This window comes from Drosophila suzukii, chromosome 2L, assembly GCF_043229965.1.
Source record: "Drosophila suzukii chromosome 2L, CBGP_Dsuzu_IsoJpt1.0, whole genome shotgun sequence".
In the NCBI taxonomy this organism is placed as follows: Eukaryota; Metazoa; Arthropoda; class Insecta; order Diptera; family Drosophilidae; genus Drosophila; species Drosophila suzukii.
The window spans coordinates 9,482,695-9,508,031 of NC_092080.1; the positions used below are offsets into that span (position 1 = coordinate 9,482,695).

General features: G+C 43.7%; 1 protein-coding gene across 2 annotated transcripts in view; it reads left to right on the top strand.

The window, feature by feature from the left end:
* The window catches only part of LOC108011254 (uncharacterized), a 62,579-nt gene that overhangs the window by 16,103 nt on the left and 21,139 nt on the right, over positions 1-25,337 (top strand). Inside the window, exon 1 of one of the 2 annotated variants that reach the window (XM_065864132.2) lies at positions 16,537-17,205. The exons of the other annotated variant lie outside the window; for it this stretch is intronic. Within the exon in view, the coding sequence (XP_065720204.1) occupies positions 17,167-17,205 (39 nt within the window). The 5' untranslated portion in view covers positions 16,537-17,166. Of the gene's footprint in view, positions 1-16,536; positions 17,206-25,337 lie in introns of those variants that run through there. 2 annotated transcript variants of the gene reach the window in all.

Genomic DNA, 25,337 nt, shown 5'->3' on the forward strand with positions numbered 1-25,337 from the left:
AAGCTTCATAATAATAATTATAAGATGAACCCAGGGTCCGTTTATCAGGATAGGTAATGGTTTTGAAAGCAGGCAGCCCTTAGCTTGATCTTGGGGACATCCTTTTGGGAGGCAGGACATGCACAAACCCTTCGATTGTCTGATTGGGACAGGCGGGAGGACTGTGACTAGTGCGTAACTCACACCTACTTTCAAAGGGTTGTCCTGTAGGGTTCGGCCAGGTTGGTCAGGGGTTATGGCCATGGATATGGTTCTGGTTCTGGGTCTGTGCGTGTCGCCTTTGTTCTGCGATGATGCATCGTCGTCATTATGATTTTCCATATATTGTGCGGAGAGCATTGGGCGTGGGTCTTTGTGTTTGTATATAATTTTCCACATATAAATATGCACATGGGCCTCTGTCTCCTCCACGCATCGACAGTACATCCGTTCGGTTTCCCATCCTCCCACCCAATTTCCCACCCGCTGTTCATCTGTGTGTGTGTGTGTGTGTGTGTGTGTGTAAGCAATTATGTGTGCTTTGTTTGTGTACTCGATTCTTTTTCGCTGGTTGTTTAATGTTTTTATTGGATTTCTGTGTACAGGTTTTTAGCGTTGGGACGCTGACAGCACATATGCCTATACGGCTATTCAATTAAACGCATTAACTTGATTTTCAATTAACTTTCAATATGACCGCAACAAGAGATTTTTCATGCTCTGCTCCTAGAAATGTTGGGGAAAGATGATGCGAAAAAAGCGTTCATAACCTTTTTGAATTATTATTGTGATATTATACGATATGCGCTTAATATGATTAATGATGTGCGAAGTGGTAGATCAAACAGATCGGGGTTCTGTAAAAATTCACAGCAACTGATAAATATGAAATTTAATCATTTATAAATTAATTATTCATAACATATAGTATCCGACATATGTTATCTACACAGTCAGCTAAATATTTAAAAATAAGTTCATTTTATTAAAAATTTCCTAGAAAACAACTAAATTTCCTATATGGCTTCGGTTGCTGTGATGTAATCAGTAAGGTCTCGACTATTTTAGTGAAATTAATTTCTGTATCCCAAGTAATAGCACACCCCCATTCACTCCCCTTCCGAAATTCTAAGCTGCTTTCTGATTCACATTAGCATGTGATTCACAAATGACTTGGCACAAACTACTTCCGTATATATATGTAGGTGGAAATTTCAAAGAAGAGTAAGTTCCCATCAGCTCAACCCTTTTACGGGCCACCCCCGTGTCTTTTCCCACCACCGAATCGAGAAATTTCACCGCTTTTCCAGCATTATTTCCATCAAATACTTGAATGTTTTGCTCGAAAGCCAAACACAATTAACTGAAATTAAACTAGGCACAATCTCAGACCGAGCAACCCTTACCGAGCACGCTACCGTTCCATCACTTACCCCACTTTGAGCCTTTCTCCTAGTCCCTTATCCCTGCACCCTTCCTTGAAGGTTTCACCTGCATCTTGGTTTCCCTGCACCCCATCTCCAACCCCTTTTTCCACACTTTTTAATCACTTTGTCACCCCTTAAACGAAGCAGAGCAGAACCCTTTTTCTGTCAGGACAACCCAAATGCAAATCAGACACATTTTCCTACCCAAAGTAAGAAATTTCGAACCCAATGTGAATTAAAATTGCGACAGTTTTTTTTTTGTCCGGAGAACCCGTTTGAATACACTTTTAGTGAGTACATTAAATTTTATTATTGTCCTTGTTGCAGGAGTATGCTGTTTGAGTTTTGTTAGATTTATCAATAACGTACAAAAATTTGTAGTAGGAACATTCTTTCTTAATATATAAATATATAAAATGTTTTTCAAAACCTTGAACCTACTTAATAAAAGCATTTCTACTATAAATCATACCAGTTTACAAATTCATTTTCACATTAAAATATGGTTCTTTCAAAAATGTGTAACCAGTCGAGGATCGCGGAAAAACGGATGTCTACAAAATTATTTCACATATAAACTTATATCTTATTATACTTATGTATACAAATGCTACTTATGTAATTCCAGTCAAGGGTCGAGGAAAAACGAAAGTTTTAATTATATAGACAAAATGTAAAGGAAATGGTACTTATGAGCGCCATTATTTATTTATTTAAACCTCATCTTGAAAATGCTAATACACCAATAATAAGGGTATTAAAAATATCGTCCTTTTAAAAGGTTTTACCACTTTTTTTTAGCCCCACACTTTTGTGTATCGTTGTCACTTGGTCTTGGAAAGAGAAATGTGTTTTTGATTAGAAACGCCCGGCACATAAAATCAGAAGGGACCATGTCTCGAGCTGAAACTGCGGGCAGTTCCACCCATTAGGGGTCCCCCCCCCCCCCAGCATCATCAAACTTCATCGCACAAGTTTATCCCCAAAGCCAAGTTCCTACCGAAAGGCAGAACCTCTACCTCCATGTTGTTTCGGAAGATTTTGTGCCTTGTTGTCATGACGGCGAAGACGAGGGGCGCCAGTCACCCTGTAACAGCCCCACTACCCTCCAAGTACCCCATCCTATCGTGCCACCATCTTCCTCCTATCATACCACCCAGTGCCATGTGCCGTAAGCTTTCCTGCTAAGCGTAAACTGAGCTCGCGTCACCAGAATCGTTAGCGCCGCCAGGAGGGAGGATGTCTTTGTATTATTTTCAGCATTTAATTTGTTGCCTGCGACGACGACGAGGATGCGAATGGGCGAGGGGCTGGGCATCCGCGGGAGTTTGAGGTTGGTTTAAGGACGACGTCGCCATTTGGCCCGTCTCTGTTACTTTGTTTCACATTTTTCGTGCCCAAAAATAAAATAAAAATGGGCAGAGTTGCACTCCCACAACCACCTCCCTTGACCCAAGGACAACCCCTCAAATCGTTCCCAATTTCGGACGCTCGTTTGCGCTTATGTAATAACCTCGAATCTAATTACTTTTTGACAATATCGTAAGAGAAAGAGAGAGTGTGGGAATAGTCCACAATCCCACACCATTATATACACTCAAGGTTTGGTCGGGGTTTCCCCTCTTTCGTTTTTATCGAGTATGTAGTCCAGGCGGCCTAAGGGGCATAATTGAAGGACTCCACATGCAGGAGCTCAAATAATATTGCTATTGACATTGAATTGAGTTGGTGGAATATCCGAAATTTTGGTATACCTAAGTGGCCAAGTTTCATCATTCATTTTGGAGGGTTAAGGCCTGATGACTCGTAAGATAAGTTATAAGCCATCGAAGACTTTTTTGATAACAATCATCCTCCAGCTAACCTGTCGTGTTTTTTTCCGACTGCTTTCAACCCTGCCATTCATTTCATGTCTTACTCACATTTTCACTGCCTTTTGTAGTCCTAATTTCGACATCATCTTTGCCATTCTAGAAAAAAAAGCACCCTTGCCAATTTATCGCGTCTTCTTCAAGGTAAGCTGAACCCCATTCAAACTCTTTTTCTTTCGACCGACAACCGTCATTTTATGCAAAACAGCTGGCGAAATATTTGAGGAAAAGGTAAGGGTAAGGAAAAACCCAAGCCGAAATCCTCATGAAAAACGGGCGAGCTAAGCAGGGTGGCTCAACCCACTTTTTAGGCCTAAAACCAAACTTTTTTTTTCGTGTTGGCAGGGAAAAGTTATGAAATATATAAAAAAAAGTTGAAGAAATGTTCTGGGACTTCGGATTGGGTGCTTAGAGGTGAGCTGTGCGGCATATCCTTCATTAAATCGAAGAACAAACGAGCAGACGAGCACAGCTGGAGCTGGGGAACACATGTACCCGGGTCCGGATTCGGGTCCAATAACCTCGCCCCTGCACTTGGCAAAAAAATTACATAAAAAATAATGACCAGTGGATTTTTATAAAAAATCATATATCAAATTGTGAGTTTTTGAGGCAATATAGAAGCGAATGTCATTGTTTTCATCAACATTTTTATAAAAATTTCCTTGGTATTTCAAATACCAACTAAGGATTCAAACAACAGTGCATTTTGTTCCTGTCCCCGGATTTCTTTCATTTTAGTTTCCCATTTCTTTGCTTGCCCCTGCCTCAAACTCCAGCGATGTGTGCGACCCTCTTCAAATGTGTTGCCTTTGCTTTGGCCAGCCATGTGGCGCTGCTCCTGCCACAGGGTTTTTCAGAGGAGGTGGAGGACACGAGTGCCAGGACGAAAACGAAGACGAGAGGGCGTCGAGGACGTCGACTGACCCCCTCGCAGACCGATGGACTCCCACCCACCCCAGTGGCTGCAACAACGTTTCAAATTCAACGACAATGATGATGAGGACAGAGTTGGGCGGGCTTCAGTTGGGGGAACGATGTCGAAAAAACATTTTCTTGGCATTTGTTGAGCAGGAAACGAGCCAGGGACGGGGTGGTTTGGGTGAGTTTTGGGTGGTTTTTTGGGCGGTGGAAGTGGAAGGAGTTGGATGGGTGTTCTCTGGAAAAAAGGCGGTATGCCACCGTGCTAGACGAAGACTGCTCTGATGTGGGCTGGGCCCTGGCCCGCCTTGCCCTTCCCGTACTTTCCTTTCCGATGGGAAAAGGGAGCTGGCTGACTGACGAGCGCGCGTTTTCATTTCGTCTTGGTGAGAGTGTGGGCCTGCACTGGGCGAAAAGTCTATCTCAAATTGAGAATTTGTTCTGGCAATGTAGTTTGACTAACTATGAAAAGTAATTGAATATTTTCATGGACAACATATTCATTTGACAAGGTTACTTTTGGTGAAGTTACAGTCCCTATGAAATCATATCTTATCATAAAATTTGATATATTTTTTAAGGATCTCTTGTTTTTATAGACCATTTAGACCATACTTAAGGCCAACAATTCTTGAAAGATATAATTGAAATGTCCTAAGAAAATCTATTCTAAAAACCACTATTTAGAAAACTAAAGACACATCTGTACCATATCATATAAATACCATACAGTTGTTAAAGATTTTACTGGACATGTGATCTGATGGCAGGACTCCAACCCTCAGGCAGTTTCGACTATCCTATTTCTTGACCAACATCATGATTACAATCCTTTTCTTTCTGTGTGCCTTTCCTTTGCCCTTTATTTTTTTGTTCACTGGAGTTAGAAACGGTGGGAAGGGGCTTTATTTTTTTGGGCAAGGCCGCAAGGATCTGCCAGGGGACCCCGGCCAACCGAGTGTTACTTCGAGTCGAGACCCTCTGGCAGCTCGAAGCGTTCGCTGGGGGTTCGCTGCGGTAACCATGTCGCCTGATAAGACACAATGGACATATCAAATTGTGGCTTAACCCATGTGTGTGTGTGTTGTGCGGGTGGGGGTGTGGAATGGGGCACAAAGGAGACCAACTTTGGGGCGCGGCAGTCAGCTGAAATATAAATGGAATTTATGGGTGGCTGTCCTAAACCGAGCGCCTTTGCCTTGCACGGAAACCCCCGCACAGGAATGGAGCTTTAAAAAGCTGTACCGATTTCAAATGCTTTATGTATATCAAATACAACTTTGACCAAAGCGAAGGGGGGGTGGGGGGTAGGTTCTGGGGATATTAGGGGGCATGGGCGTACCTCCAATCCATCAACTGTCAGTTTGTGGACGCGAAATGCCGTGGAAAGCATAATGCGCGTTACATGAAATGAGTTTTGATGTGCGGCACGGGCTGGTTTGAGGGCCCATAGCCGTCGGCTCTACCTAACATAGTTATCCTTTATGTGAGTGTGTGATTGTGTGTTCTTCTGTGTGTGTTCGAGGGAGCCAGCTCGCTTATGGCTGTGTGAGTGCAGCGGGGGACAATTTAATGGCCTAGGGTTATTTGGGAATAGGTTGAAAACAAAGCGCTGGTCAAACACAGCAAAAGAGGTCGGGATCGGAAGGGGTGAAGGGGGTGCCCAAAAACTAGGCACCCCGAGCAGAAATATCCCCCAACCGAAAAGCGGAGCTGACTGTAAAAATAACGAACGGAAAAAGGGGGGAAAAATATACGCTGCAGCACAAAGAGCAAATGGTAAAAATTAATGCAACTCTAGGAATGGTATCTAGTGGGGACTTTGGCCAGAAGCCAAGGTAGAGACAGGAAGGGAACTGATTGGGATGGGTGGCCTGCAGCACCGTTTCGCTTTCTCCGCTCCTTAATATCAGGGATCGTCCGCTTCGAAATGGGGTTCCTTCTTCAATCCCCTTTCACACCAACCACTATCCTGACTTACCTCGATGAGTGTCCTGTATGGCAATACAGTGGAAATCGAAAGCAGCCAACTTATATAACACAATTAAAACTTTAATAGTTGTAAATATGTAAACGACATAATCGAAGTGACGTGTAATGCATTATAATAGATAATTTGTTTAATCTAATTACCCGACTTTGTCTTCACACGTACACATTCGGACCTAAAAGTGTTTTCTCCTAATTTCTAATTAACTTTATGATTAGTTCTAGTTACTTAAAGTTTTTAAAGTAACATTTCGTCACATTGTCAAACAAAAGTGACTTTGATTACGGAGTTGTATACATAAAAGTTTTATTGTTTTAAAAATGTATGAGGTTCCTAGGCCAATTTTATTTATTGATAAAATTAGATGATGCAATAGTTATATGTGTTTAAATAGGTCCGATCTTAAAACATAAATTACAGAAATATATTTTTATATTGTTGGGTTATTATTTTATTTGGTTTTATTATCACTAGGTATGCTTTATTATTGTTTTCCTAGCTTCATAATTTTTATTGGAAAATGCTGAGGACTTAATAACCTGCTGTCCCCACGGTGCCAGCACGGCAACCACCCACCCACCGACATTCATAGTCCTCCTACTCCCACTCCTAAGCAACCCCTCTAGACCACCCCTCTTATGACGATTATTTTTATACCATTTTATACCCCAACCCAGAAACTTTTCCTCCTGCCGAAATTTTAGCGAGTGCTTTCGCCTTCTCTGTCGCCGTTCCACTCGACCCTCTGAACATTTTCCGAGCTTAGCGCAATGGAAAAGGATTTTTGGTCTTTTATTGCACGTCAGACTTTTTGGACCGCTCGCAGGACTTCTTCTGCTGTCCGGGTGTGCCGTGTCCTCCCCTCCATTTTGGCCATAATGCTGCAGAAGCAAGAAAAAATTTAACGTTTATTGCTTGCGCCAATGAGCTGGTTCTCCTTTGGATGGAAAGGATGGTTTTCCCCACCCATCCAACTCACCATTTCCATTTCCACTTCCATTTCAGCTTAGTCCTTTCGCCTTAGCGTTTGGGGCGCCAACTTCGCCCCTTTCGTCTCCGTCGCGACCATGGCGATATCCTCTGTGCCCCGTTTCCGTTTCTTCCCCCAGCCACCAATCCTTTTGGGTAACCCCCTCCATCCCACTCCACTCCGATTTCTGTGCCGAATGCTTTTGGGGTTTTTCTTTGGATGCCTTTTCGTCCTTTGGCTGGGAACCGCCATCTTGTTGTTTTGCTGAAATGCGAAGGACATTTGATGTAATGATGCCTGGAGGCAGCCACCACTGTGTCTATATATGTGTGTTTGTGTCTGAGGGATCAGCTCGAAGAGGTCCTGCGTCCTTTTCCGCAGGAGCACCCCCGAGTCGCCAGCCCGCTTTGTTTGAGTTCACTTAAGTTCAACGCTTGGGTCCAGGTCCTCGATTCCCGTTCCTCTCCGCCAACCTAACCAACCCATTCTACTGCAAAGTTCTACTGCTGCTGCTGCTTTCATTATCCTTTTGGCGTATCCTTTCCCCGACTCATGTGGGCGTCTTGAGAAGCCGTTGCCAAGGCGCAGGGAAAAAAAGGTCACGGGACTGGGCTGCTGGGACAAGGAAAGCAGAATAAAGCCAAGAAGGTGGAGAGGGTGGCTAAAAGGACAGGAAGAAACGCAGAGTGTGGGTCGAAAAAAATAAGATGAATTACTTCTTTTGGCCGCAGCGCCAATGACCAAACTGATTCTGGCAAACACCCCCCGCACCTTGGATGGGGGGGGATCCTTCCTTCCCTTCCCTGAATCCAAAAAACTGGACGACGACCAGCAGACCCTGGCCGGTCATCAATTTTCGTTTTGGCCGCAGGACGAGGAGGACAAGAAGCATTCCAAGAAAGCTGTCCGCTTAGTTTTTGCGAACACTCAGCGCGGTAGGGGAAAAGGGATTTGGTGGGATGGTAAAAATGGGCAGGAGGGTCAGGATCCTAGGCAACCAATGTCCAGTTTCCAGCGAGCATCAGCAGCAACGCTCCGAGATTAGATTTGATGGGTTTTAGGGTGCCCCAGCGCATGTGTCCCATCCCGGCTCATCCTGTTCAGTTGCCTTCGGTCCCTGCTTGCCTCCCTTTTTCACTCTCTAAGTCTCCATCGCATCGTCTTGACTGGCTGGGAGATTTTCGAGGGATATGTCTTACGCCATTATATGCTCCGAATTTTTTTTTCGTCCCGTTTCCTTGCCCTTGCCGCTGGCATGGTACACGCAATTTATACTTGTATTTCATTTTGGTCGCTTTTTGTTGGTTCTTTTTGGTTAGAGTCTGGAGAAGTTGGAGTGTGTGGGGGAATAGGTTCAGCTAGGCGATGGGGGAATACGGTTGGGACTCCCAGTTTTTTCAAATAGAAATAAAATCTAAAATTATGGTTGGACGAAACGCCGTCGGTAATTTGTATATTGATTGAGAGGGTTGTTTACCTACTCTAAATTATACAATTTACAGTTTTAAAATAAATACCATTTTCTTTAACAATTTATAAATATTTAAAATTATGATTTGATCTTGTTTATAAAACTAAGACTAACATAGGATCTTATACAGCTAGCTCTTGGGGTGATTAAGAAATTCCCTTTTCTCATCAAAAATATTTCAAATTTAATTTTCCCTTATCAAAGGTAATTAGGAAATATTCCCCACATTTGACTATCATCATAATATCTGTGTATCAACATCCTAGACTTAAATATTAATTTGTAATTTCAGCACTGGGTGGCTGAACTTGCCACTTGCCAAAGTATATCTGTCTAATGTGCATGAATGAGCGCACAATGATTTGACGAAAATTGGGCAGATCTTTTTACTGCTCAACGGCTGTTTGCAAATTTAATGCTGCCCCCCAGAATGTACAGAAAATACTTTGCACAATCAATGGCCGACCAATCAAAAGTTGAACGCAATTAGTCTAAATGCTTTTTGCAGGGAGAGGCCTGCTTAAGAGTGGAGCTTTAATAAACATATATTAAAATTTTAGTTATTTATGTAAATCTCAAGCGGGTTGACAAGGCAAGGCAAGGCAAAATTCAAATCTCAAAATATATTCTCCATATTATGTACAGGAGATATCTCAGAGAATGAGATATACCCACACACACCCACGTCTTGGAAAATTAAATGGCAGGCACATAGGCCCGGCGCCCGAACCTTTTGCAATTATTCACATATTTGAACAAAATTTTAAGAAAATGCAGCAGCAACAAATTTTCCAATCCCAAAAAGACGTTGCAATGCCAGGCCATTTGCCTGTTGGTGGAAGCGAGAAGGTAAGCCGGCCTGTGCGAGGAGAGCAGCACAATCTGGCAGGATCTTAAGAAATTGCACAAGAAATTCGAAGATGCAGTTGCAACGACTGCATCGTTGTAGTTGTAGTTGTAGTAGTCGTTGCAACACACCAGCTTCCATTTGAGGGTCTTGCAGGGCAACCGTGCGTATGCGTAATGTGTTGGAAGGCGCCTAAAACTATGCAAAAGTCGGCCTGTTGTTGTAAGAGTGTGGGTGCAGGCCCCAACTTTTGTGTGTGTGCGTGTGTGTGTGTGTGTGTAGGCCCGAAGTGAGTTGCCGAAAATGCAGTCGAAGAATCAGTCTTTTGGGGCCGGCTGGGGGTGTCGTTCTGTTTACTTGACATTAAGTGCATGGAAAACTTATTATTGCAGGCTCTGACAAGCACAAAACGCAACTACAACATAAATGCACTCTACAGCTCACACACACACAAACACACAGAGACGCACACACACACAGCTTGTACATAAAAAGATTTGGCTTGCAAGTAGGCCTAAAGATTTGGTTGCCAAGAGGAGTTCCGGAGCTCTGGTCTCTCTCTTTCTCGCTCTATTTCTCGGCTACGAGTTTCATTAAATTTTAAGACAACTTGGCTTTTTTGTTGTACATAAGTATCGGGCAATAGGCGTGCATATGGCCATGTATTGGCCGAAAAGGCCCAAGAAAACCCACACTCGGACATCATAAATTTTCCCAAAGAGTCGGGCTTAGTTGGAAAATCACCGAGCAAGCTCGGGGGGGTTTTGGGGGAAATAAATGCACTTTGCAGGGGCAGGGGATGAGCTCATGCGGGGAAGGGTGGGAGTGGTCCTTGCATTTTCCAGCCCCTTTCTGCAGTCGACGCAGCTGCAACTGTCGTTGTCCTGTTTCGGGTTCCTGAGTGCTGAGTCCTGAGTCCTGCGACCACCCCCTGTCGTCTTTAATGCATTATTTTGTGTGGCAACACTCAGCGGTAATAACCTCGAGATAAACCCACACCTGCCCCGTTCGGCCAGGTGACGTGTGTAAGATGCGATGAGTGTGCGAAGTTTAAGATGTCGTCCATATCTTTGTATTTTCGGACTCTGTCTCTTTCTCTCGTCCTCAGCGTGTGCATCTTGCCACTGGACTTGATTAAAATTGATTGAAGCAAATAAATGAAATTGGATTTTTTATGTGGGCACTGATGGCTTGGAAGAGCTGCGATTCGCAATGAAATCAACCAAACCGATTCGGTGAAAGATTTCTAATTACATCTATCAAGGAGGAGCGAACAAGTTGCTTTTGTAGCTTGTAAAGAAGACGAATATCTAAAGTTGTACACTGAAGTACTGCTTTTAATATAATTTTAGAATATTTTTCAAAGCCAGAAAACAGTTTTCAAGAACCTGAAAGTTCAACTATATTGCCTGTCAAGGCTTAAAATAATTCTTATCCTTAATAATATTTGTTTATGTAACTTCCTTATATGATTTCCGGTTAGTCTTATGGCTTTGCAATTTCGTCAGTTGCTGATCTAAGTGAATCAGAGAGGTTTGAGGTAAATTTTGGGTGTCCTCCATGGCACCGCTTTAATAAATAGTACGTGCAAGCCTATAATTTTAGACCACACCCACATGTGTGGGACTTTAAACTGATTAACAAAACATTCGAATGCACATAGAGTCCATGGTGGCAGTGGAATATATACCGCACTCAACTGCTTAGCCTACCTCAACAAAACGGGCCAAAACAAGCAACAGACCAGCCAATGGAACGCAAGCGGGCCATCACACCACAATCATAACCATAACCGTGGTCTAAGCGGGGGATCCACTGCACCACAATGCACCACTGTGGCACCCTGTGGGCCATCGCAAAAAAAACCCTTAACCCCTGCTCGCCCCGTGGAACAAAGCCCATTGGCAATTTTTGGTCGAAGCGTCAAAGCAGAAAAAACATCGACGGACACAATAAAAGTTTTGTAGGCGCGTGCATAGAAGAAGGATTGGCAGGGATGTGCAAATTTTTGGGGCAGGAGTATGTTCCTCCACCACTCAACCCATTGCGTTTGACTTTTTTCTATAGACCCGCCGCCTGGATGGCGCAAAATATTTCGATCAGGCGTAAAATGTGCGCAAAATTCAAACAGCATTTTCAGCTGAGCGTTTATTTTTTTCATCCTTTTTTTTGCCTAGTAGCCCACTCTTCTCCTGCCAGGTTACCCTATTTTTTGTGTCCATGTGCATGCCTGTATTTTATTATTTATTATGACCGCACACACACACACGCGCTTGCATGTATCCTTGCAGTTTAGTGTTGTAGTTGCCGCGGCCAAAAAAATATAAACAAAATGCATTGCGCCCACCGTGAACCTTTCCGCTTTCACTCCTGGTCAGAGAAAAGGCGAAAAAAAACACTAAAAATAAATTCGAATAAAATTTTTGTTATATACAAAACTGAGCATGTGTGCGAGCAGGACTTGTGTGTGTGAGTGTGGGTTGCATTTTAGTTTGCAACTGAGTTGGGGTAGCCGTAAAAAGGGATGCGATCTCTATGCAACAAAACCGGCTTGCATCGTAACTGCATCGGAAGAATAAAATATTTTTGGATGGTTCTTTGAAATACAGTAACATGGTTTTGGAATTTTTTACATATCAATAAAAATATAATAAAACATTGCATAATAAAAATATTTTATGGGTCACATTCTACTCAAACAGTTCTTTAAATTAGATTCATTTAGGAATGTTTTTAAGTTACTTTTGCTCTGTATATAAATTAATATTACATTTAGGTATATTGTTTTCCACATGAACATTCTAAAATTTCGGGTTTCAGCTAACTGCATTCCTGGTCAGAGCCATTTCGCTTGCACCATTTTTTTCCAGGGGGCTTAAGTGGCAGATTTTTAATTGAATTGGCTGCAGTGGCTGCTGCACTGGCCCTCACACCAAAAGTTGACAACGAAACCCCCTTTGGTTTCAGATTTTTTTAGCATATTACTAACCATTTGTTTTTTGCATTAGTTTTTTGTCAGCTGCAACCGGGACTAAGGAGAAAAAGAAGCGAACAAACAAATCATTTGACATTTTATACATATTCCATTATATATCCGCAGATGCATATATGCGTGCACATATAGCAATTCTAGGAATACCCCCATCACGCCCCCTCAATAGAAAAATAGAGGCGACTGCGCATTTCACATTTTACGCTGGTTTTATTTTTTATGCAGAGCTGCGCATTTTTGCAATTTATATAAATATTTTATATATTATTTATTTTACACATAACATATTTTTTTAGCTGATTCGCAATTTTTTGCCATTTGGCGCTTTCATTTTGTGCGCTATATAAATATTTCATTAATTCAACTTTTTCTATTTTTGCCTCTCTATTTTTTTCGCGTACGATTTTATTATTATTTTATGCATTTTTGATGAAATAGTTTTTGGATTTTGTGCAACTAATTTTATGGCAATTCTTTCGTATTTATTTTTTGTTCTGCCGGACAGCGTAAAGGGGTTCGATGGGCAGAGGTAAAATCGCTTGAATTTATGCGGTAGCCAGTAGCTGGCAGTTTTAAAAGATTTACGGCATTTACGAAGCGATTCTGGCCATAGGTTTATTATTTCATAAATGCGTTTTGATTTGTCCGCCCTTCTCATCCCGCAACAAAACAATTTAAGAACGGGTTAAAGGTGTGATGAAGGGGTTTCCACACATCAATTACCTTTTCACTCGTTCAGTTATCGTATTGGTGGACCAATTTTCATCAAATTTATTGTCATTTCATATTATGCCTGGCAAACTTAATTTATTTTATATTTTGGTATGCACTAATAGATAAATAACAAGAAGTGGCCAAAGCAATCTAATTTATTTGATAAATATGAAAAAATTTCAAAGATGTTTTTTTACTAATATCTCGTTTTCATAAATGCTTCCATATGCTTTAAATGGGTTCTTAAATTAGCTTGCTCGTCGAAGTTGGAAAATTGATTTTTTAAGATGTCACCAACAGCTGAGATCGAATTACTTCCTTGAAATTTCCCTCGCCAAGTATTTAATTAACTCAATTATACGCCACAGACCCACTTGAGTATCGATGAGATAAACACATAGATATGAATGTTAATGAGCATACCAACAAACAATGAGACAATGGAGATTCATCGTATTTAACCTATTTACCCAGACAGTGTCTTCTTCGCCAGCAAGTGAGCGAGCTTTAATTTTGCATAATCTAAATGGTCAGTTGACGTTAACACTTTGACTTTCGTAAATCGTTGCCACGCAGGAAATATGTAAATATAGGTACATAAATACGATTCAAAAAGTGGAAGTGGGTGTAAGAAAGTTTAAAGGTGTCTAGTTTGTTTGATATTTAACCTATACATTGTATTAAATGGAATGCAACAATTTTAATAAAAAATTCGCTTAAGCTTAACAAAAACTTAAATTCAATAAGTTATCATTGAAAACAGTTTTTGAAAAGTTTTTTTAACTGTTTACATCTATCGACGCTTTGTGTTCAGAGCGGTTGCTTAAAACTTGTCAAATGTATCGAATCAAAACCACCACAATCGCCATAATGACCGTAATAATGACTATTAAAGGCGATATACGGTTAAGGTGCGGTGTGTTCGTTACGGTCAATTATTCTAGCCACTGACGACTGCTGCGGACATGACGATTTTGAAGTTTGGGTGAGCTTGGTCTATATCATATGTTCAAATATTTACTTTTCAGACCTGTTGCCCAATAATTTAGGGATAAAATAATAACAATTATCCGTATTCCTCGCCTGAAATATTTGTATACCCGTTACTCGTAGAGCAAAAGGGTGTATTAGGTTTGTCAAAATGAATGTAACAGGTAGAAGGACACGTTTCCGACACTATAAAACACATATATTCTTAAACAGGATCACTAGCTCTCTTGGTCTTGTTCTGCCCGTCTGTCCGCCATTTTTCAAATTAAGATTTCAGCCATGCAGGTTCTAGGGATTCTTGCTCCGAAAACTGTGAATCTCATAATTTTGATGGTAGAACAAAAATATTAACTGAAATATATTGATTTTGTCAATACCTATCGGTTGACCTACAATAAGTTTGCCACGCCCACAAACGCCCATAACGCAAAAGCCTGTCTGGTGCCCGTATTTTTAAAGATTTTGTAAAAGTGTAAATGGGTCTTTGATATGTTTATCTATACCTTTTTACAAATTGTTTTAATCGGACCATTCATTAAGAAGTTATACCTGCATTTCTAAAAAGTAGCTTTGCTACTTGCATATCTCCATCATAATAGTGCATATATTTTTTTTACCGAGTCAATAATTAAAGAATGTTAAGAGCCAAATTTGTCGAGTTTTCAAAATGTTCGAAGTATTTCCCTATATGACAACCAGGAAACCCCTTAAAAATGTTGCATATTTTTCTATAGGGATTATCTTGTCGTCAAATTGTACTAAACAGGTACTCAAACGCTCTCCAAATTCACATTAATTTTTTCGTCATTCCCTCAACTTGTAATTCGCTTTGGGGTTTTTAATAAATCGACCAAGCACTTCAGTTTAAATCAAAGCCACAACAGTGAAGGCCACCCCCTCTTTGTTTTGCCCTGCTTTGGGTAACTGCTCGAGAAATGAGTCAAGTTTTATGATCGTCCCATGGAAACCCTCGAAAAGCATTGAAATAGCGACGGCAATGATGTCGAACCATGCTGGCGACGGATCTCTCTTCCTGTTCAAATAAACTCCCTATAAAGCCCTCCCCAGGCCCCGCAAGTTGGCCATCGCTCTTGACCCTTTTTGCACTCAACCCACGCAAACGACAAACAGTCCCCGCCGCTTTTTTCCTCCTTTATTCTTTTCACAAACTTTACGCTGCCCATGGTCACCCTCCACCCACTGAGCCCATCCACCCACTCCATCCTTACCGTTCTGGCAGACAAGCGACAACAACGTTGTCCACTTTCGCAACACCACCCCAACTCCAACCCATACACCCCCCTCACCCTCCTCACCGCCTAAAAGAGCGAGACGGCAAGCCAGCGACAGGACGAAAAGGACGAAAGCGATAGAGAGAGAGGGGGAGAGCCGTTCGGAATTCATGCTGTCCATGCCAACAGCAACAACGTAGCCGGCTCATATATTTTTCTCATTTATTTTTCCCGGACCCACTCCCAATATTTTTTGTGCGTTTTTCATATCCGAAACGCCGACAACCACCCATCCCATCCACCATCCACCCATACCCCATCCACCATCCACCATACCCCACAAAACCGAACCCAAACCAAAAACCCACAGCCATCACCTACCCCATTCCAAGTGGCTTTCCCTTTCCCACCCCTGGCGGCGATCCAGCCGGCCTTTTTTTTTGCGCCATGCCGGCGAAAGACAACAAAAGCAACAGCCATCGACCCCCCTTCAACGCCACCCCACCTTACACTTGGCAACAAAAAAAAAAAAAAAGGGAAAAACAAAAATAATTGCCGCCTCACTCCCACTGGCGAGCACCCATCCCATTCACAAAACCGTCGGCACTCAGCTGTTTGTCAACTCATCTGCCGCGCCGCCATCCGGCTGATTCCACCCACCCACCGCCCACTCTGTGCCGCTCTCTCTTCGGCTGACCCACCACCCCAAAAAGGCCCCCCCCCCCTCTACAGCCATGGACAGCGTGGTTCGTTGACGTTGAGCGTCGCGTTATCGGCGTTTCTCTGTTTTTGTACTCATATCCCTCTGCTCTCTCAGGGGGTGTTGGAGAGGGGTGGGGGGGAGGTGGAACAGAGGCGTCGTCGCAAGGATGAGAGGGGGGGGGGGGGGGGGTAAGTGTAGTAGGGGTGGGGGGGGGGCCACACAGAGTGTTGCACACTTTTCGGCGTTTCGCCTGCACACGCACTTTCCGCTTTTGGCGGCGTCCCACATTCCAGTTTTGTCCTTGCTGCGCAGGCGCTGCCACCTAAGTTCCTCTCACTCTCGCCTCTCTCTTTTGCGCTGCCGACGTCGACGTCGCAGGACGACACGGGCGGGCGCCTCGGCTCAAAACCCACTTGGCCATCTCTGTTTTGGTCAGTCAGCAGTTGGCTTTCGTCGTGTTTGGTTCGCCCCTGGAGGAAGCGCTCTAAGCTTTGAACAAAAACAAACCAAAACAAACCAAATCAAATCGAATATCCTTATAAAATAACACACACACTCAACTTGAATATAGAGTTTTTCCTAAAAATCTCTCTACGAATCCCCCGCTTTGAAAGTGTGCCAAATCGCGTTCGCAACTGGTTTATTCAAAACTCAAAAACTGTGCAGATTTCCATAGAAATCTCAACCCCTCAGTGAACTGTGTAGTAAGCTGCTTAGCGCTTAGAAAAAAAGAAAAACCCCGCCAAAAATTCAGACAAGTGCCAAAACGTTGCAGCGAACCCAATCCGCACAAGTGTTACAAGTGTGTTCAGTGCTAAAGATACCAGCGAGTCGAGTTGCATCCTAAGCTGCAACTTTGATATCGTAGCATTTTGGCAGCGCCTGCTTCAGTTCAATTGTCTGGTCTTCGGGCGAACACCTCACTCCACGCAGGCCATCAAAAAAACTGCCAAAATTCCGAAGAATCCGAGGAAAACACCAAAAACATCGACACGTACCGCATCGGCAACCGGTGGCGGTGGGGGAGGTGCTGGCGGAGGCGCCACCACCAGCACGAAAATGGCATCTAAAAGAAAAGCCTCGGTGTTGCTGCACAAGGTGAGTCTGGGTTTTCTTAATAGGTGCTAAATATAACTATGAGGGGTAATAGCTGGCGCAACAAAACTTTTTTTGAACCACCAATGTGGCCCACTCACGAACGGCAATTGAACTCTTTCGTTTCGGAGGCAGGAAGTAATACTAATTGAGTGTAACAGTTTCCTGCTTCAGGATGTCTTTGTTATTGCTCGTCCGTTTCAGTTGACATTATAGTGCTTCATAATCCAATTATTGCAACTTGAGAAACCTCTTTGTCGATACTAAAAGCGTTTAATATATATATTTAAACATTTTAAATTAAAATCCTAAATTTAATGTACAAAGTCTTAAAGCATAGTATAATTTCTCATTGCTTGATAGAACTAAAAATATTATAGTTTCCACTAATCTATTGATCAACCAATACCATAAATAAATTCCTTAAAAATGATATATATTAAACTTCAACCAATAGAAATTTAAAATTCTTAAAATCAAAACTAAACCCCATAGCTTACTGGGTCATGAAAATTACTCAAAAACTTTTGATCATGTCATTTCAAAAATTATCTTAACATTTAAATATTTTAATACAGTAATTTTTAAGTACTCCTTTAAAGCCACGTTCATATACTTGAATTCCCTATTGATATCCTTGAGCTATTAAAAATGGAAATCACTAATATAAGTAAACTCCCTTTTTGCATTGAGCACTAATTGGGTAATGGAAAGCTTTATGATTCATTGATCTATTTGGTTTTTGGTGGAACAGCTGGTCCTAAAAGGGTCTCACCTCAATCTTCTATGTAGCTCCTTCAAATCCTGTAGCACGGCTTCTAAGGCGAGCTGGAGGGCCCATCTTACATAGACATTTCCAGACCAGCATGAGACCTTATTTTTTCTTTTACCCGCTTTTGGCAAGTAGTCCAATATGAAATCAATTTGCCCCCCAACCCATATATTGCCATTCCAAGACTCACCGCAGACCAGACACATTTACCCAGCCACAAAATAAACAGTTCGAAAAAAATACCTATAAATGTGTAGGTAGCGAGTGGGAGGAGTGCAAAAAGGGAGCGGAAGAAACGTAGACAGTTGCAAAAATATTGCTAATACGCCGCGTAGGCAGCTATTGCCAAAGAAAAACCTGCTCATAATGCTTTTTTGGATCACAAAAATAAAAAAAAACCCAGATGGTGAGGGTGCTGTGCCATTGAGACGGGCATGGAGGCACTCTAATGATATACGTGGGTGTCCCAGTGTAGGTCTGCTCTACACATACGTGAATGCTCCTTGGTACATAGAAGCGCGAATTGTGTGAGTGTGTGTGTGTCGTGGGAGGAAGAAGGGGAAAGGTAAGGGAAAGAGGGTGCGGTAGTCAAGTAACGACATTGGGGTGTCTGGCTTAGGGGTATGGACTGTGGCTGGGGGGCTAGCCTCCGAAAATGAAACGAAGCACACACGCACACACACGTTCACTCGGCAGCACACCCACACCCACACCCACACCGTCACCCTAATCTCTCCACCCACCCACCGTTTCACCCCCTTTCCCCAACCCCCTCACACCAAAAGGGCGCACATTTGCTCTGCACGGTAATTCATCAAATGACGAAGACGCAGACGAAGGCAAAGGCACGGCAGCAGAAGTGGAAAATGGGTGCGAGGATGGCGGGCTTACTTGGGGCGCCACAAAAGAAGTTGCTTCTTGGGTGTAAGCACCCCCGTCCCCCACAACCCCCAAAACCACCGCATCCCGAAGCGCCACCCGCAAGACACACACACTCACACACACACGGCAGACACACAAAGCGAGTCCGGCGAGTGACCAGCCCTCCGGTAAACTTTCTTTGCCTGTGTGCGAGGGGTGAACAAATCTCAATTCTTGCGGTCCGGGTAACGTTACTTCAATATAAGGGTTGCGAAAAGTTACTCGAGGAAAGGCAGGATATTCGATTCAATGGGATAGATGGAATCAATATGATTATTTTCATTCTTAACTTTTGGATGTGGGATATCTAAAAATATTATTTCAATTTAATATTTTTTAATCCTAGTGCTACAAGTATACGTACTTATACATTGAAATATATTGCTATAAGTACGAAAGTTCATTTTGAAGTTTGTTTAGGAAGCCTTTAAGAAACCCTAGTTGAAAGTAGCGTAGTCTTAAGAATCATTCACAATCCATTTTTAACCAAAATTTAATTTATTTAGTTATTATAATCGTTTAAAAAATTCTGATTCTAATAATTCTGCGACAATCATATTTCCTTGACCTTCGATGAAACATAACAAATATAACAATCAAGGAATTCCCCTACCGATATACTCTTCTCTTATGTTTTACCCAAAGATAATAATAAAATTGCATATGACTCCATAATCATCGAACATAATCACTTAGCAAAGGTCACCTAGGCTTCGTTAAATCCGAAATAATTCCCGCATTTCTTGCCTGTTTATTGGCGATCCAGTACCCTTCCCCTGATGACTTCCCCACCTCCTCATTACCCCATAAGCCCAGCGTGGCCCCAAGCCGGCGGTGAAAGCAGCAAAAGCATTGACTTTTGTATATAGCCAGCGACATTTGTATATAAATAGTTGAATCACCATGTATGTGCTTGTGTTTGTCAAAGGAAACCCCTCTCCATTGGAGCCCATCAACCCTTTGTGGGTGGGTGGGTCAAGATTTGCGCCTAAGCGCACATAAGCTGCCGCAGGACAGCCTGTGTGTCCAATGGAATAGAGCGTCTTTGTGTTTAATTTGAGTCTCTAAATTTTCCGGCGGATAAGTTAAAGACTTTGTGGAAAGTTTGAAGATTCCGCCGGCCCCACTCACCGCACCAGCAAAAGCAAAACTTGTAGTGCTGCTCAGCTGTAATCAAACATGATTCGGTACAGCCAAAATGGTAGTCAGTCATCAGCCCATCATCGAACTTTTTGCAACGAAGGGGTATGCGTTTGAGACTGTATTCCTGGTCCTGATTCCGTTTCTGATCCTGATCCTAGAGCTGTGGCACATCTCAGCATTAGTGTCGCAGGCAGACAACGCGCCAAGCGAATCGAAGACGACGCCAACTTTGGGTGCGAGTTTTGGGGGAGATTCTCGGGGAAAACCAGTCAATGTCATCAACAACGGTCTGGGGACCAGAGTTAAGACCGGGGATGGAGATAGCAGAGGAGGTCCTGCAGAAAGGAAAGGAATCGAGACGGGGGCGGCAGATGGAGCGGCATCTTTTAAGACATCTTTCGACTGTCTTGACTGGCTCTGGGGCCTCCACCTCGGTTAGATGTTACGGAAAATTGCTTACGGTTTTTTGCACACACTCTCGCACACACTCGCCCGTCTACAGGGTAGCACACACATGAACGGAGAATGGATGGCATTGGACCGGTGGGTTGGGGGTTTTGTGATATGCCATCATACAAGCAGACAAGTTAGACAGCCCAAGACCCTCATCTGCTCAGCCATTGCTCCAAAATAGAAATAGATGACAAGAACACCAAAGAAGACAGGGCAAGGGACCCTGGGTGGATGTGGATGGGGATGGGGGCAGTGGGTGGAATGCCGATGGGTAGGGAGTGGGACTCGATTGCGACAACGACTTTGGCTAAGGGCAACGACAAGCTCGACGGCTAACGTTGGTTCCAGGGATAAAACACTGACAAAACCATTCAAATACTATCCCAAAGACAAAAAAAGGGAATATCTTTCGTACTTTACTCAAATCTTTTTGATTAATATCTATGATAATACATACAATAATAATTTTTACAATTTAATTTCAATATTTTTATAATTTTTGCAAAAATATTTCAGTGAATATCTGCCCTAACAATAAGAATTTTTTACAAAAGTCATAAGAAGTTGTTGCTTGAGAATACTTATTTACCTCTTACATTTTCCTTTGGCAAGAAGGCCTTAAACCGAATGAATAAAATTCTTTTCTGCCATGTGTGATATACAGCAAAACCCATTCGAGGCAATAGAAACCCGATATGTATTGATATTCAACCACCCAATAAACACATTTCTCTCAGTGGCTCCTCTACACCCACAAAAGTATGAGCCATCAGCTTTGGACCACCTTGAAACCCGCTCCTTTACCCAGTAAGCTAGAAAAGGAAAAAAAAACCGTATTTGCCACCCACCTAAAGCGAAACAGACAAACCCAGCAACCTTTACACCAACACACACACTGAGGCACAGACCCAGGACGAGTCGCACAAGCAATCTGCCAACTCAACTCCATCTTGGCCAAAAAAGAGGAGCGGATGGGGATGGGGATGGTATGCTATGGGATGGGATGCTATGGGATGGATAGAAGGAAATGAAGAAGGCAACGATGTATTTCAGCTTCAGCCACAATCAAAGTTGCTTCACAAGATGGCAAAAGGAGGGTCTGATGCCAGACTTGGCTCATCCCCAGCTGCAGATAGAGATAGAGGACCAAAAAGGGAAAGAGAAATGAGTGCCACATCCCACACACACACACACACACACCCAATCCGCACACTCACAGTGGCACACAAAAACAATGCCAAAAGTTTCTACACAAGCGCCTCGACCTCACCTTCATTCCTAGCTGGCTCTCAATGTTGCCAAGCCAAAGACTTTGCCTTGGCATGCATGAACCCAAACCCCCAACCCATCGACTTTTCCCTTATTTCTGCCCCAAATTGTATGCTACACTTTTCGTAGGCACAAAACCCCCCCTCCCCTTCCGTAGAACAACCCACAACCCACCCCTATGCTCATGTGTGTATATGTGTGTGTGTTTGCGTCTTCGACTTTGGCTTAGTATTTTTGGTTAATTTTCTTGCAGTTTTAGGTTACGTTTTTGGCTTTTACCACTGATGCCAGCTCCTTTTATGCCACCACCCCCTACCCCTCCGCAGATCCACCCCTCGGGCCTTTCACTTGTGAAAGACGTTTGCTTAAAAGCCACCACACACATCCACATGCTCTCTGCTTTCACCATCGCCCACTCCCCATTTCCCACTCGTGTTTAGTTAGTTTGTGATGGTTTTTAGTAAGGGGGACGACTCGAGAACCGAGACATCTTAAAGGGGTGCCGGAACACACACACACACAGGCACACACATCATGAAACCGGAGTCAACCCAATCCCCTAGAAGCAGCCCCTTTTCCCGCCTGTCGCCGCCAGGCAGCATTCGAATGGAACCCACGTCATGTTGCTGCCGAGTCCTGCATCTCTCCCAGATTCCAACCCAAAAGGACCCTCCTGATTCCTTCGCCAGCTTACCCTTCATTATTTTCCATTTTGCCACTGCTCCTGCTCCTGCTGATGAGCTAAGCCAGCATCTACAAATTTTTCTGCTCTCTTTGGCTCCGTCTTTGTGCGCCGGGTTTCATCAGCAGCATTTTACATTTATTACTTGGGACGAAACCCCCATCACCATCTAACCCCCCACCCATGCTAGTACACCCATTCTGCGGGGTTTTTGGCTTAATGAAAACGAGGGAGGGCCAGGAGCAGTAGCTCCTTGGTCCGGCAATGGCCTCACGATTGATGTGCAGATGGAACACACACACACAAATACACTTTGGGATTGGTAGCCGCCTCTCCTCCTCCCTCCACACCCACCGGCAGGCAATAACCTTTGCCCAAGTCCTGGCCAGGACTTCGCCCACTTGAGTGCTCAAAACGCCAACACGAAACGATTCATCTTCGCTTGCTTTCGGGCGACACCCAGCCCAAAGTCCAAAGTCCCAAGTCCGTAGAACCCAAGAACCCAAACCCAAACCCAACCCCCCCACAAAAACAACCATCTTTCCGCTTAGCCAAAGCGCTTGTCTTCATTGTATTTTCTTTTTACCGACTTGGGCCTTCCAATTTTTTGCCTGGTAAGATTTTGGGCTGCCTGGGGAGTTGGAGGGCACAGAAAAAGAAGCGCTCCTTGCTCTTGGCTCAAAAGCGATGCCAACGATGGTCTGGTCCTGTCCTGTCTCCACTTTCATTCCCCGGACATAAAGAGGATATACAGAGGGGCGACGGGAAAGGGGGGACGGGAAAAAAAGGTTTCCGGTTGCGCCAATGTTCCTCACTTCCTTCGGACAGAGATGAAACTCAAACACAAATTAGAGAACTCTGGGGCCGGACTCGTGGGCAAAAGTTTCGAGGCACAAGATATTGGAAAAAAATTTATGCATAGCCCCCAACGTAATGAATGAATGAGGAAATGGCAAATGGAAGCTCAAAAAAAAAAGTGAAGAAAATGTGAAATAAGGAATTCGTTAGGGGAATTCAGGAACGAGTCGACTTTAAAATGGTCTCTCCGCCATTCTAGCAGGGGCTAATCATATCAGCCCTCGTCTAGCCAACTGAAATAGACAATTAAGCCGTAGTCACACCTAGAACGAAATGGGCCACCCAGCCAAGGAGCAAGTGAGGCCACTTTGATATCACGACTGCTAATGAAATGCACCACGTAACGTGGCCTGGCAACTTTCTTGCCAGGAGGGGGGCAAACTAAAGGACCGCGCCTCTCGTGCCCCCTTATCGAATTACTCAAGTCCCTGAGTTGGACCCCCCTTAACTAGCGCAAGTCAGCAACATTTCAGCTGCTCAACCGAGAACGCTGTCTTGTACCCTTTCAACGCTCTCATATCGCACCCTTGCCACTCCTTCTATTTTTGCCCCCCTCTACCCATAAACTTCCTACCCTTTGAACGTCCCACACGGACCCCAGCACTACGAAAAAAAAAAAACTAGAAACGATGAGGGGGAAGATCTATCCTACAGGGCTTTTTATGGGAACGTGCGCTTTACTTTCCACTGCGAAGACGTCGAAGTAGAAGGACTCTAGGTTGGACAGTCGGTGGAAGGGGCATCCTTGAACACCACTGTCCTGCACAGTGGATCAAATTCACTCGGAATCAATCTTTAACCATATGAAATTCCTATGTTTATTTAGGTATTAATCGATTATTATTTTAATTTTATTATTTTTGATGATCATTTCAATATTTTTTTCGCTTTTAGCCAATATTCTATTTATTTTGAGGTTAGAATTTATAAAAATTTAAGATGGAACGTATAATGATACTGATATTATACATTAAAGTGATGCTTCGATGACCACTGTGTTCTTTTGGCCTGCCTTGGTCTGTCTTTGAAGCTCGATGCTGACGCAGAGTTTATATTCCACCACTCGACTGCTCCTTCCTCGAACATGACCATCTCCAGAACCCCTGCCAGCGATTCCTTGTCCCACACGAACACCAGCGCAGGGGGATTACAGCCAGACACACACACAACCTTAGCCTAACCCTTTTGCTCGGCCATCCCTTTCCTTGCCCTCAGCGCGCGCCCTTTCCATTAAAAATCCCCCCCTTGGCCCACCATCCCCCCCAGCAGGAGGCCACTCCCTTTTGGTTACCCCAGGACGTCTGCTTACTTTGCCAGCGCACTTTTTATACAAAATTTTTTTACCCATCTCCCGGTCCTCCGCCCGCTTCTTACTTAAACCCCACCAACCGCTTTCTATGTACAGCTCTTTTGGGGTGTGGAAGTGAGGAGGCCCCCCCCCCCCTTTTCGAGGGAGTCTCTTGGTAGCGGAAGAAGAGACCGCTCCCGACTGACTCGTCCTTGCTCATCAGGCTTCTACTTCAGTCCCGGTCCTAGGCTCACCATCCAACCCCAACCCACCTACTTCCCACGCTTGTCCATTTTAAGTTCGAGCCCTGCCCGTGGCACTCATCCAGCGCCGAGTCCTTCAGCTCCACAGCTCCTCAGGTCCTTGGTCCTCCCAACCACCATCTATCCGCTTTTGATTCCACCAACCCAACGAACTGGGGGCCTGGCCCTCATTTATTTTGGACCCACGCTGGCAGCAAAGTTTGTCTTGCGTTTCGTTTGGGTTTCCATTTTTTAGATTATTCCTCGCCGCTCGCTGTCCAATGTTCCTTCTATTTTTTCGTCACCCCCCTCCATGGCCAACCCTCCGATTTCTCTAGCCGGGACTAACGAGCATGTTACTCCTTGCCTGGCCAACGTTATTCACCCCCCTCCGAGCTTTTATTATTATGCTTTGGCGCACATTCCAGCTGGAGGAGGAAAATGGCAAAGCTGTACCCCCAACGATATCCGCCCGGTTGCCAGGACTACCGGCTTGGAAGGGGTTGG